Here is a 14,623-nt window from a genome sequence, read left to right on the forward strand (position 1 = left end):
TTCTTCCTTAAATTATTTCCATTATAGTAATTTATTTCTTAATGTGTTAATAGAGTTTTGTTACATATTCTTCAAAATGATGATGTACAGACAACATATCTTCAGTAGATCTGTTTCATTTTTTTTTTTTTGGTCCTAAGTGCACATTAAAATTTACTGAGTTTTATTTTCTTTTAACTGCTGTGACTGAGTAGCTTATCTTTTTGTATTTAGCTACACGTGTGATGATCCTGACAGCTGTGAAAGAAATGAATGGGAAAAAAGGTGTTTCCATGCTTTCCATCTATAAGTATGTCAGTTCTGTATATAGGTATGATGTTCACCGGAACAGAAGTCTTCTGAAACGGATGCTGAAGTGTTTAATTTTTGAAGGTCTTGTGAAACAGATCAAAGGCCACGGTTTTTCTGGAACTTTTACACTGGGGAAGAATTATAAGGAAGAGAATGTATCTGATAAAGCAAAAAAACAGGTAACAGAGCATTTATTAAGTACCTATACATATGTGATGCCCTCCCGAATGAGCTGACAGATCTCATGTTAACCCTGAAGGACAAATCAAAGTGGATTGACCAGCTTGTCTACTGTGAAAGAAATGGCAGATAAAAAGTTGCTTTCCTAGAATAGGGAATCTATAACATTTTTTTCTCCATCCAGGGTAGAAGACTGCAATGAACTTCTGTGCTTTTAGTAACCCTTCTCTCACCAAAAGAAAAAAATCTCCCTCCATTAATGCCACTCTTTCCATGTTAAGTGCCCTAACTCCTCTGTTCAACCTTGGCTCTGACTTCACTTGGAGGAGCTATTGCTGTAGGTACCTCCTCACAGCCCCTCTCTGTTACATAGGCATTCCTATGGCATCGTCTTATTTTTACTGTTCTCTCCTTTCCAACAGACCCCTTTGAGATCAGGGCCTACATATTTGTATCCCCAGACTCAAACACTGTGCCTGGCACAGAATTGGCATTCAATTTGTAACTGCAGGAGGGGGGACACAGGTAAAAAGAAGAAAGAAAAAAGAAATTTTTTTGCTAATTGCAGTAACTACTAGATTCTCTTTCTTTAAATGTTGTATTTCAGTAATTGGTATTTTTATAATTGTCCTAGTTTATATATTTATTTATTATAAACTACAATATACCTTGAACAACATGGGTTTGAATAACAAGGGTCTACATAGGCATGAACTTCTTTTAGTAAATATATTGGAAAATGTTTTGAAGATTTGCAACAATTTGAAAAAACATGTTCCCTTCTCTAGATTGCTTTGTTGTAGGAATATAGTATGTAATACATGTAATATACAAAATATGTGTTAATCAACCAACAGTAGCCTATTAGTTAAGTTTTAGGGGAGTGAGAAGTTATATTTTCAACTGCACAGGGAGTCAGTGTCCCAACCCTCACATTGTTCACGAATCAACTACACTGCTCTTACTGATTTAAACAGACTATCAGTTACAGTAGGTTGATACCAAAGTATTAGCACCTTGCTTTATCTTCCTAATTTTTGTTCTCCAAATCTTACTTCTATAGTTGTAGAGCCTTCCTTTTCTTTTGGAGCTGCAGGCTATAGGGAGGGTTTTTATAGAGGGCAATTTGAAAGTCACTGATGAGCAATGATTCTCCTTAGGGAAAAGGGTAGCAAAAACTGGCTACTGGATTGTTATACAAAGCACATAGAGTTGAGATTTAATACCAGAAATATAACTATGTTGAAGTAAATTAATTAATATTTTTCATAGGCAGTAGGTAGTCCAAGGAAAATTGAAAAAGAATCCAGAAAATCAGGAAGCAAAGACACAGATTCTGAATACTTCCCCTCAGACTCTTCTGATGATGATGATCCTTATTATTACTATAAGCCCAAGAAAAATCGTAATAAATTGAGGAAAAATCTTGTTCCCTCTGCAAAAGCGAGAAAAAGTCAGCCTAACATAGATCTCAATTCACAAAATCACTGTCCAGCTACCAGTGACTCTGGAATTACTGATGTTACCATATCTGAAAACACATGTATCTTTGAAGTGAAGCAAGAACATGCAACAGAGGGCCAAGGTGGGTCTCCACACCCTGTTGGTGGCAATGTGCCACATGCTAATATCATGAGTCCTTTTAATTCCTCTGATTATCGCTTTGAGTGCATATGTGGTGAATCTGACCAGCGAGACCATAAGCTGCGTATTCAGTGCCTGAAATGCCACCTGTGGCAACATGCAAAATGTGTGAATTATGAAGAGAAGAATCTGAAGATTAAGCCTTTTTATTGCCCCCACTGCTTGGTTGCAATGGAGCCAGTATCATCAAGAGCAAATCTGATCATCTCGCCCAGCTGCATCTGTCATCAATGGATAGATGAAATCAGGAAGCACGTGAGGTCATCATCTCTTCGTGTATTGGTAAGGCAAGTTTGGACTCTTTAAAGGGATAAGAAAATGTAAACTTTTGCTTCTTCATGATAGTTTTTATGTAATTTTGGTTACTTTGTTGTTTGTACCAAAAATTAATTTTATGAGGTAATAAAATACTGAATCAGAACTTTAAGAGGAAATTGAGAATAAGAACTAGTACAGTAGAATGAAGTTTTCTGACATCAGAGCTTTAGTAATTAAGCACTTGGGGTGGAAAGATGTGAAAATTTTTGAAGAAATTGTTTATCCTGTATATGAAAAAGCCTTTGTGTAAGCATTTAAAATCTCAAAGATGCCATCCAAAGGCAGCATTGTATTAGAGTCAACTTTTTGTCTCATCTGCCAGCTCTTAGCTCCAGAGTAGTCCTCTGAAGCTTCAGTGACCTTATCTGTAAAATAAGAATTTACTCAATTCAGCAAATAAATGTTAAACCTGTTATGTGCCAGGAACCATGCTAAGTTCTGAAAATAGTTTCCCCCACCCACCCACAGACTTACAACAATGAAATGGTTTGCTGAAGTGCTGGTGTGTGGTACACAGTCATTTAATATTAGTTAGTATTCTTCACTCCCTTTGTTCTTTTCTTCCTTTCCATTGCGAATGTTATTAAAGGTTTTCTATATTTCAGTCACTAGCATAGTCATAGAGAATAGAGTAGTAAGTAAAACACCTTCTCTGTCATTGAGGACCTCTGTTCTCTAGGGTAGATAAACTAGGTTTGAATCTTTGCTCTACCAGTTTTGAGCAAATCATTTCATGTTTCTTTTGTATGGGATTGGAGTGACAACTACTAACGGGGTTGTTGAAGATAGAAGTAAAGTATATAGCACAGTGTCCAAAATATAAGAGGCATTCAGTAAATAAATAACTCTTACTGTTCTACTTCTTCATACCAATATACTTTTGCACCTGCTATTGATTCCATCTACCTACCTACCTACCTATAAGTCCTTTTCCCCTTTTCTCCAAAACCTCTGAGAACTCCTAAATGTTCTTTAAGATCCACCTCACATTTTAACTCCACAAAGTTTGCCTTCTCACCATAGAATTGGTCTTCCCGCTGCCACATTTACCTCTGTTACATTTCCTTTCACATTGCTTACGTTATTAGTCTTCCATGCTAAAATGTGTCCTTCTCCAGAAAGGTATGGGATGCATCTCATAGCATGTTTGGTCCTAAACAGATAGATAGGGCTCCGTTAAGGTTACAACTGAAGGAATGTTTCAATTGTGAGCCTCTCTGCAGTAACTGTCTGTGCCGATTATTTCCTAGGTATATCAAGGAGTGAAAAAAGATGGCTTTTTACAACCTCAGTTTTTGGCCGAACAGGATATAGTTATCATTACCTATGATGTCCTTCGTTCAGAACTAAACTATGCAGATGTCCCACACAGCAGTAGTGAGGATGGGCATTGGCTACGGAACCAGAAGCGCTATATGGCTATTCCCAGTCCACTTGTAGCCGTGGAATGGTGGAGGATCTGCCTTGATGAAGCTCAGATGGTTGAATGTCCTGCTATAAAAGTGAGAATTCCTGCAGCATCTTTTGAGGGTTGATTAAGACAAAAGAGGAGAGGCACTGGGGGAAGCTGTCCAGAAAAAAATTTAATAATTTAAGTATAATTAACCCACAGCATTGATGTTGACCAAAAGTTTCCTGTTAAGTACTCCATGTTTGCTTTTCTTTGATGCTTTGAACTGCATAACCCTTAAAAATTACTTTGGTACTCAGAATCATTGCTCTATGTGCAATGCCCATGTGTATTTGAATAAGATGCAAATCAAAGTAAACTATTTAAGAACTTATATAAGCATTTCTGCTAAACGGAAAGCTTGTCACGTAGGCTCTGATAGCTTTGGGCCAAGTGGACTTTGGTAGTTTTTTTATCAGAGAGACCAAATGGTAACAGAAAGCATCACTTTAGAAGATAGAATTTTGATTCAGCCTTTTGTTGTCATATTGCTTTATTCTGTCTTCTTCAGCCAGTTTGTAACCAGAATTGAGTTTATGAATCATGTCTATTAGTACAGTGGTTCACATCTGAACGATGCAGTGGGCAGTCATTTAGGGGACCTTTTCAGGACATACCTTTTCCTCTTTGTGGGGCGTAGGGGGTGGGCAAAGAGGAGCAGCCTCCTGCTAAAAAGAGCCACTCTACTAGAGTCCCATTGAATATCCCGTTCAATATTGTGTGTGATAACCATATATAAGAATAAATACATCTGACCTGAAGCATAGCTTTTCATGGGCTATTTTCATAAGCAAACATATTCCTGGTTTTCTGTATACTCTCTTTTTTATTTCATATTTTTCTTTTATTAGGCTGCAGAAATGGCTCAGCGCTTGAGAGGGATTAATCGCTGGTGCATCAGTGGCACTCCAGTGCAGAGAGGATTGGAGGGTAATACATGGTTTCTTCACGTATTGCATATCCTTGAAAAGCTTAAGTTTTCTGAAGAAAAAGTATTGTTATATTTAACCTTTTACTGAAGTACTTATTTTAAGTGATTATACATATATTTACACTTGACTCCTAATAGTTTCTGGCATTCATCTTTTTGAATGGAATCAGGTGATTTTTGTTTGTATATGAGAACAGATTATATGAGTAACTAATCCTGTGTCCTATGTTGAACGGTTATCGTGCCTGCCTAAACAGGTAGATTGGATCTGAATTGAACTCACTGTTTCAAAGTGGTAGATAGAAAATAGAACCTGACAAGGAGAAAAAAGAAAAAGGAATTAGTGTCAATTGGCTATGTCTATAAAAATCAGGCCTACAGTATTCATTGGCTGAATTCATACTCTGGGACCATAATTTTAGTGATTATAAAAGTTATAAAATATTAATAGCTTACAGTATCACCCTGTGTACTTACACCATAATTCCTTCAACCACTCCTCCTCTTAGACATTTTGAGTGTCTGGTTCTGCCTCCCTGTCACACATGCAGTTCTGTGTTCACCTCATTCATATAACTTACTTTTTCCATAGAGCAGACATTGTATTTATTAAACTTATATTCAAGTTGTAAATATTTGAAACAAAGTTTAAGTGTTTTTTATGTAATCAATTTCATGAAAACCTGAATTAAAATGTATGTTAATTATAAAATATGAATATCCTTGGAGTCCTGTGGCAAATAGTCATCCTCGAGACTCATCTTTTTGAAAATTCAAGTTTTTATATATCGTTTGTTTTCAGGAGGATAATTACCACTCTGCTAAAATAAAAATGTCAGCATCCATTGTTGTGGCCTGAAAAGCTCATTTTTTTCAATATTTATTTTTGTAGGGAAAAATATTTTCTGAGAAGATTTTTTAAGTATACTTAAATATTTGCATAATTTTAGTTAAGTTACATTAATATATATTTATAGGGTAATACCAGGCTAATTAAAAGAGCAAATTTAGTGGCCCACTGTTAAATTTGGGAACTGCCCAAATTGTGTATATTTAGGTATTACTAAGGATCCCTTTAGCTCAGAAATGCTCTGAGAAGGTACAAAAAAAAAAAAAATGACCATCGGTTACTTTTTTCTAATTTTAATATTGATAGAATATGAGCATTTTGGATATGTAAGATATTGGCAGGTGGTTTGAGCTCTTAATTCTTAATTTTTTTTAAAAGCAGGTTTATTAAGGTGTAAATTATATATAATAAAACTAAATATTTAAAATGTAAAATTTGTAAACTTTTGACATATGTGTATACCCATGAATCCATTTCCATAATTGAAGTAATCACACACTGAAGTTTCCTCATGCCCAAGTTACCTGATTAAAGCTTTTCCAACTTCTGTGGAATTTTAGTTTATCTTTTCTTCTTTGCTCCCATAAGTCTCTGATGTCTTTAATAGTATGACTCGTGCAGTGTATTTATTTTTTTGTAGTTGATTCAGTGGGACTGTTAACCTGCCATGACTTAGTATGCTGTATTTGAAAGTGGAAGTCTCTCATTGTTTTATTTTGTGTTAAACCAGGGCTTCTCAGTCTTGGCCCCATTGACATTTTGGGCTGAATAATAATTTTTTGTTGGAGCTGCCCTGTGCATTTAGGATATTTAGCTTCTTCCTACTAGGTGCTGGTAGCACTGCTGCACTTGTGACACCCACAGATGTTTCCAGACATTGCCAGATGTCCCCTGGGGGGCACAAAATTACACCCTTCCACCTCCACTTCATTTGAGAACCACTGTGCTAGACAGATAGAGATAAATCAGATTTGATGATTTATTAATTAGCAACAACCCAAAGATCCTTGTGAGTCCCAGGTTAGCCACATGTTAAGCAAGGAAATAAGGCTTGGATGTTTTTATTTTGTAATTGCCAGGCCTTTACTGTGTTTCTGTGGGCAGGCTGAAATGTCAGTCTACCTGGAAGGTCAAATAGACAAGAACATTGCCTTCTCCTCCCATCCCTCTATGTCCATATATTATACTTGTTTGTATAGTATACAAAGCATTGGCTTTGAGGGATGTATAAATCTTGGTTCACTTATCCTGACTTAGTTGTATGTCCATAAATAAATTTCTAAACATTCAAATCCTATTTTCCTTATTTGTAAAATAAGACATTTTAAAGTTAATAATAATGTATGCAAAACATTTAGCACAGTACTTTGAAGATATTAATATTAAGTGAATGGTAGCTGATTCCACTCCTGCTTTTGTTGTTTTATTTTCTGTTTATGTATTTATTTGTTTTAGTTTGTTTGTAAGTGTTGATGTTAAATAGCATAAGTACTTTGTGGTGCATTTTTCTATTGGCTCATTCATTCTTTGTTAAGTACAATAGGAAACTAGACAAGGTCTCTGACCTGATTGTGGTTAGATTTATGTTTCAAAATATGCTAGTTGCAAGGTGGAGAATGGCAAGTGTGGATAGTAGAATACCAATAGGTTTGCTACAATATGTAATCTGGATAAGTGGTGTTGGCACTTTGGATTTGGACTAGGATTGTCCTGAGTAAATGAAAACAAGTGGGTAAGGAAAAATTAATAGTCCTCCTTTAGTTATCAGGAAATGCCAAGACTTCAGACTTTCACAACTACGTAGTTTGTGACAGTATATACAGACTGAACAGCACTTAAAGAGAAGCATCTTTGGGCAAAAAGACTGTGAATTTGATTTTAGCAAATTGAGCTTGAGGCACACTGGGGTCGCACATCTAGGTGATTGGATTGATTTGAGCAGAAAATACAAATCTGGATATCTGCATACAGGCAATGTTTTTTTCAGATGGTTCTGACTCGGGAATCATCAAAGTAACTTAATTCAACCTAAATATATGTTGGTCATCTTCAGAATAAATGTAGGTAGGGCCCTATCCTTTAAAAAAAAAAAAAGTTTATGACTTGTAAAGAGAATATATGCCTGTTGTGAACATGTCTAACAATACAAAAAAACGTAAAGAAAAAAAATTACTATTCAGCCATAATCTTCATTTGAAGACAACCACTGTTCCAACATTTTCCATGTAAATGTTTATATATTTGTGCTCATACTGCATGCATAATTTTATTTTATTTTTCACTTACTATTATGTATAACAAAGCAGTTTTACTGCTTAGGGTATAATGTTAAGTGGACAAAAATACAGAATATAATACTCAGTGTGTCACAGACTCCAAGAAGGGACTAGTGGTTACCAAAGGAAAGGGGGTGTGGTGCATGGGTGGGGAGGGTGGGAGAAGGGGATTAAGGGGTATTATGATTAGCACACGTAATGTAGGGAGCATGGGGAAGGCAATAGCAGAGAAGATAAGTAGTGACTCTGTAGCATCTTACTATGCTGATGAACAGTGACTACAATGGGGTGTGGGGTGGGGACTTGATAATATGGGTGAATGTAGTAACCACAGTGTTACTCATGTGAAACCTTCATAAATTTGAATATCAATGATACCTTACTAAAAAAAAAAAAAAGATTCAGTGTGCCCCAATCAAGAAATATGTAAGTACCATGTTCTGAATCGAACACACACAGGATCTGCTGGATAAAAAAAAGAAAGGTTCTGTCTTATGGGAAGTACCATAATTTATTTAATCATTCTTTTATTTGAGTCATTTTTAGTCTGTATAGTATTTCTGTGAACTATCACTGTGTGGGTAAATTTGTCTCTTTTTTGTTGTCTTGGGCTTTTATTTCCTGTAAATAAAATTATTAGACCAAAAATATGAGGAATATTGGATTAGAGAATATGTAATTAGAATTTTTGTTTCTAATTCAGCAACTCTTGCATCCATTAGTTTCAATGCATGGTACTTATATATCCCTTGATCAGGCACACACAGTTGAGTACTTTCCTGGGTTTACTTCTTCTGATGGAAATTTCAGACTTTTGAATGAAGTACAAGGCTTGTGTAAAGGTTCTGTAAACTTCAAAACATTTTTTAGCTCCTAGCACAAAACCTAGAGCAAATTAATGCTGAATAATACCTAAGTTGAAGTGAAATTCACTTTCAGATTCGAGAGCCTGTACAATCTGCATTTTAAATTATAGAAAGTACTATGTGCTCTGTGATGTCTTTGAAAGTGATTTTTCAGAATAATAATGTAGAAATACAGGAACAGTTATTCTATGTTTGTTTGTTTTTTCTTTTCAGATCTTTTTGGATTAGTGGTCTTTCTTGGTATTGAACCTTACTGTGTCAAACACTGGTGGGTTCGACTTCTCTATCAACCTTACCTCAAGAAGAATCCTCAGCTTCTGTACAACTTTATTGCCAAGATATTGTGGAGGTCGGCAAAGGAAGATGTGATTGACCAAGTCAGTAGAACAAGTTTTTGTTGATTAAGGGTATCATAAGAGAAAAGAAGCAGAATTGGGATGAAAAGTTAAATTTCCAGGTGAAGTCAATTTTTCTCTCCTCTCTGCAGATCCAGATACCCCCTCAGACAGAAGAAATCCACTGGCTTCACTTCTCTCCTGTGGAAAGACATTTCTATGACCGTCAGCACGAAGTGTGCTGCCAGGATGCAGTAGTAAAACTCAGGAAGATTTCTGACTGGGCTCTGAAGCTCAGCAGCTTAGACAGGAGGACTGTCACCTCCATCCTGTATCCACTGCTGAGGCTCAGACAGGCCTGCTGCCACCCACAGGCTGTTCGTGGAGAGTTCTTACCACTCCAAAAAAGGTTTTATTATCAATCCTTATGCTACAATTGATAATAGAATAGTAATAGACAATATTTAAGCACTTAGCTTCCTAGTTTACAGTTTCATCAGGGTCTTATAGCTAAGTTGTCAGCCATGTTTAGCAGTGTGGTAGTTTTTCTTTGGTAAGGAACCCCATTTGTGAAAGAATCATCAAAATTACCTTCAGGGTTTTGAGCAGTTCTTTTAAAATTAAGACTACTATGGAGTTTTTTTGTTTTGTTTTTGCTATAGTAAAGGCTTTTGTTCTTTATATTTTTTGGTCGCATCAGGGAATTAGATGAAATAGATACTATAAAATATTTTCTTTATAATTTTGCTATTTCTCTTTGATTATCACTTCTTAACACATTAAAGGTATTTATGTATGTCCACAGTACTCTGTTGTCGCTTACACTGTTTATTCATCGGACTCTGATTCAGGAACTGACTTTTTTTTAGCAGCTAATATGAAAAAGATAATTTTCACGTGCTATAAGAAATAGAAAGAGGAATCACATTTTTGTCCTTGCTTTTATGCAGTTTTAGACCAGTAAAGGAGGTGACAAAGATTAGATTTCTATAATTTAAAGCAAACATGATATATTTCACAAGACATACAAATAAATTGCTGTGGACAGTTAGAGCATAGAAACAATTACTATATAAATGGTTATTGTTAAACAGTCAATTTTTGGAAATGGCATTTGATCTAATCCTTAGAGAATCTTCTTTTTTTTACAGATTAAAAAACAAATTCAGGCTCATGGAGGTTAAGTTACAATGCTGGGATTCAGGCTCAATCTTAACATTCCAACACCCTTACTGTTCCAAATATATTGTGTTGTACTTTACAAAGGTTTTTCTAGTTACATTCTCCATTGACTGAAATGAGAAAAAGTTAAGGAATGATGGGATATGGTAGAAGGATGCTTATTAGAATAGTAAGAGGTAATTTTGTGAAAATTGATACTGGAAAAATGGAGTAAAGAGGATGCTGAAGATATCACAAAAACTTTATGAGTTACCCTCTTGATCTTACATGGTATAATACTCTTACAAAGGATTTTCTTTCTAGTTCTGAACAGTCTGCCTTTTCTTGTAGCACCATGACAATGGAAGAGCTGCTGATATCTCTACAGAGGAAATGTACAACTGAATGTAAAGAAGCACATCGGCAGCTAGTTTGTGCTCTCAATGGCTTAGCAGGCATCCATATCATTAAAGGTAGAATTGATTGCTTTGTGATGTCCGATTCTTCTGAGTATTTAATGAAGATTAGTTATAGTAGTAATCAAAATCACCCAAGAAAGATACTCTCTCTCACACACTATGATCTTAATTTAAATAGGTTCAACCTAATAGAAAGCAGTTGTGTGGAGCATTTCAAAACCATCAAAGTTTTCATATGCTTTCCACTTTTAGAAGCTGCTTTTTTAGGGAAATTAGGATATGAACAAAGCTTTGGCTCTAAGTTATTAATCTTAGTCTATAACAGTGAACAACTAAAAACAATCAAAATGTTTAGAAATAGAAGAATAGTTAAATGTTGACACATCCAAAGGAATGTTGGTCATTGATTTACAAAATAATATTGTTTGTAATTCACTTGAACAAATATTAGAGTATCTGCTATGTGCCAGGTATGATCTAGGTCCTAAAGATGATACAGTAAAACAAAGTATAGTCTCTGATCTTGTATACCTTAATTAAAATCTTAACAGGAAGCAAATACATACATGTATGTGGCTATAGTTATGGTGTCATATAATATGCATAAAATTTAAGCAGGTTAAGAGAATCTTCTATTTCGTGGTAAGGTGTTTACTTGCCATACCCATCTCTCAGGGATCACTGTTTTTTGTTGCCTGACATCGAATATCTAACAAACTATTTCATACATTTTGTCTATTATTTTAGTTGCTTTAGGGAGAAGGATTAATCCATTCTCTATTATTCTGTATTGGCCAGAAGCAGAAGTTGGTTAGATAACAGGTTCTATTAATGAACACCATTTAGTAAACACCTTTCCATATAAATACAAGAATCATTAGTACTGTATTTCATAGGTTCAAGAGTAAAGATTAAACATGTTAAGTAGAGGTATTGAAACATATACTTGGATTAGATATGAAAATTTCAGTGTCTGATACACTTAATAAACAGCAGATTCAATACCAAAATAAACTATCACCAAAGTCAAAGAATAGAATAGCAATAGAAACTGTGTAACATGAAGAGAATAAGGACTAGAAAATTTGAAAAGAGCATCAATGAAATTGTAGATAACTTCAGCTGGACTAATATAAATGTATTAGAGTCTCTGAAGGAGAAAAAATAATGTGAAGAAATATATTGTGGAGTTTATAACATGTAAATGTGAAACCAACAGCAGAAAGTCTGGACGAGGACAAATAGATATACACAGTTTTTATGCTATATATGAAGTGGCATAATATCACATGATAGTAGATGATGACAAGTCAAAGGTATGTGCTATACACCCTAAAGCAACCACTGAAAAACACAACAAAGAGTTAGGGTAATAATCTGAGTGAGAAGATAAATAGGAATAATAAAAAATTCTCAATCTAAAAAAAGGCAGAAATAAGAAGGGAATAAAAAACAGATGAGACGAATACAAAACAAATAGCAAAATAGTTTTAAAACCAAGCATATCGGTGGTCACATTAAATGCAATTGTCTGAATTCCCTAATTAGTAAGCAGGGATTTTCAGAATGGATTTGTTCCACAGTGGATATTCCGTGACTACAGTAGAATTAAATTTATCAAACAGAAAAATAACTGGAAAATCCCCAAATATTTGAAAACTAAATAATATACTTCTAAATAACCGTTGGGTTAAAGGATAAATCAAAAGGGAAACTGGGAGTATTTTGAAGTAAGTCAAAATGAAAATAACATGTATCAAGATTTCTAGACTGTAGCAAATCAGTAATTAAAGGGAATTCTAAGACTAAACACTATCATGAAAGGAAAAAGTTTTAAATCAGTGACTTCAGCTTATAACCTTAAGAAGCTAAAAAAAGAACAAATGAAATACAAAGTCAGCAAAAGACAGTAAATAAAGTGATCATAAATCAGTCAAAAGGAAAACAAAACCAATAGAGAAAAACAGTGAAACCAAAAGCTGATTGTTAAGATAAATAAAAATTTTTAAACCTCTAGTCAAACTGAGAAAAAGAAGAGTCAGATTACCATGATTAGGAAATGTGAGAGGTGGCATTACTGTAGATTCTACAAATATTTAAAAATATAAAGGAATATTATGAATAACTTTATATCAGAATTTTGATAACTCACATCAGTGGACAAATGCTTTGGAAGACAAAAAATACCAAAGCTTACTCAGGAAGAAAGGGATAACCTGCATAGCCCTGAATATATTCAAGAAATTGATTTTGTTATTAAAAAACTTACCACAAAGAAAATTCTAGGCTCAGATGACTTAGTGAATTCTACAAAACTTAAAGGAAGAAATGATATCAAATCTATAAAAACTCTTCCAGAAAATTGAAAGAGAATACTTCCCAACTTATTTGGAGGTAGCATTAACATCATTCACAGACACAGACATTGTAAGAAAACCATAGACTAATATCTTTCAAGAATACAATGTAAAATTCTTTTAAAATTTGTTTTAAAATAAGATCAACAATATATACAAAAGAATAATACTTTATGACAAGTAGAGTTTATCCCCGAAATGCAAAATTGGCTTAATATTAAAAAATCAGTTAATTTTCAAATTAATAATTAAAAAGGATAAATCTTATGATCATCCCAATAAATATAGGAAAATTATTTGACAAAATTCAGCATCCGTTCAAGATAAAAACTTTCAGAAGTCAAGGTATTAAAGAGAACTTTCTCACTTCAAGAAAAGGCATCTATAAAAAACCTACAATGTTATATACTTAGAGGTTGAAAACTAAATGCTTTCCCTCTAAGATCATGAACAAGTCAAAAATGTCCCCTCCCCACTCTATTCAGCATTGCACCTGAGTTTTCTTCAGCGCTCAAAGACAGTTAAAAGAAATAAAAGTTAGGAGATTCAGTAAGTAAAAATATAAAACTATCTTTGCTTAATATGGTTGTCTGTAAGAAAACTACTGGAACTACTAAGTTTTGCAAAGTTGCATGATACAAAGTGACTATATAAAAATCAACTTTACTCCTATATGCTAAGAATGAACAATTAGAAATTATAACAACAATATCATTAGTATCAGAAAAATGCTAAAATACTTAGACATCAACTTAAAAAAGATGTAAAAACCTTGAAAATTACAAACATTACTGAGAAATTAACACCTAATTACACCATCTTCTGATCGTGGATCAGAAGACTCAATAATATTAAGATGCTGATTCATCTGAAATTGATACATAGGGTCAGTGCGATCCAAATTGCTTAATGAAAATTTATATAGAAGTTGACAGGCTTATACTGAAATTCACCTAGAATAGCCAAAGCAATTTTGGAAAAGAACAAAATAGATGATTTACACTACCTGAATCAAGATTTATTTTAAAGCTACAATAATCAAGACAGTGTGACATGATCTAAGGATAGGCAAGTAGACCAATCGAACAATAGAGTCCAGAAATAGTCGCACTTATCTGTGATCAGTTGATATTTCAACAAAGATGCAAAGGCATTTCAGTGAAGAAAGTTTAGTGTTTTCAGTAAACACTAGAACAGAAAGATATCCATATTCAAATAATTAAACTTTAGCCATGTACCATGTAAAAATTTCAGAATAAAAAGGATATAACTAAAATTAAAACCTTAAACTATGAAACTTCTAGAAATACAAAGGATAAAATATTTGTGATTTGGGATTAGGCAAAGATTTCTTAGATATGATACCAAATGCACAATCTATAAATGAAAAAATGATTGACTTGGTGGAAGTTATTAATCTTTCCACTCATGGAAAGGCACTATTATGACAATAAAAAGATAAGGCATTGAATAGAAAAAATACTTGGAAATCACATACCTGAGAAAGGACTTGTGTCAAGAATGTTAAAAGACCTACTAAAAGAA

The 14,623-nt window shown here is 34.1% G+C and overlaps 1 protein-coding gene across 3 annotated transcripts in view; it reads left to right on the top strand.

Annotated features, from left to right (window-relative positions):
• The window catches only part of SHPRH (SNF2 histone linker PHD RING helicase), a 78,704-nt gene that overhangs the window by 13,907 nt on the left and 50,174 nt on the right, over positions 1-14,623 (top strand). For all 3 annotated transcript variants that reach the window (XM_036906886.2, XM_036906887.2, XM_057489126.1), the window contains 7 exons: positions 214-470; positions 1,744-2,397; positions 3,684-3,935; positions 4,735-4,813; positions 9,020-9,183; positions 9,294-9,550; positions 10,654-10,775. In XM_036906886.2, the coding sequence (XP_036762781.2) occupies positions 214-470; positions 1,744-2,397; positions 3,684-3,935; positions 4,735-4,813; positions 9,020-9,183; positions 9,294-9,550; positions 10,654-10,775 (1,785 nt within the window). The remainder of the gene's footprint in view (positions 1-213; positions 471-1,743; positions 2,398-3,683; positions 3,936-4,734; positions 4,814-9,019; positions 9,184-9,293; positions 9,551-10,653; positions 10,776-14,623) is intronic.

Source organism: Manis pentadactyla, chromosome 12 (genome assembly GCF_030020395.1).
Source record: "Manis pentadactyla isolate mManPen7 chromosome 12, mManPen7.hap1, whole genome shotgun sequence".
In the NCBI taxonomy this organism is placed as follows: domain Eukaryota; kingdom Metazoa; phylum Chordata; class Mammalia; order Pholidota; family Manidae; genus Manis; species Manis pentadactyla.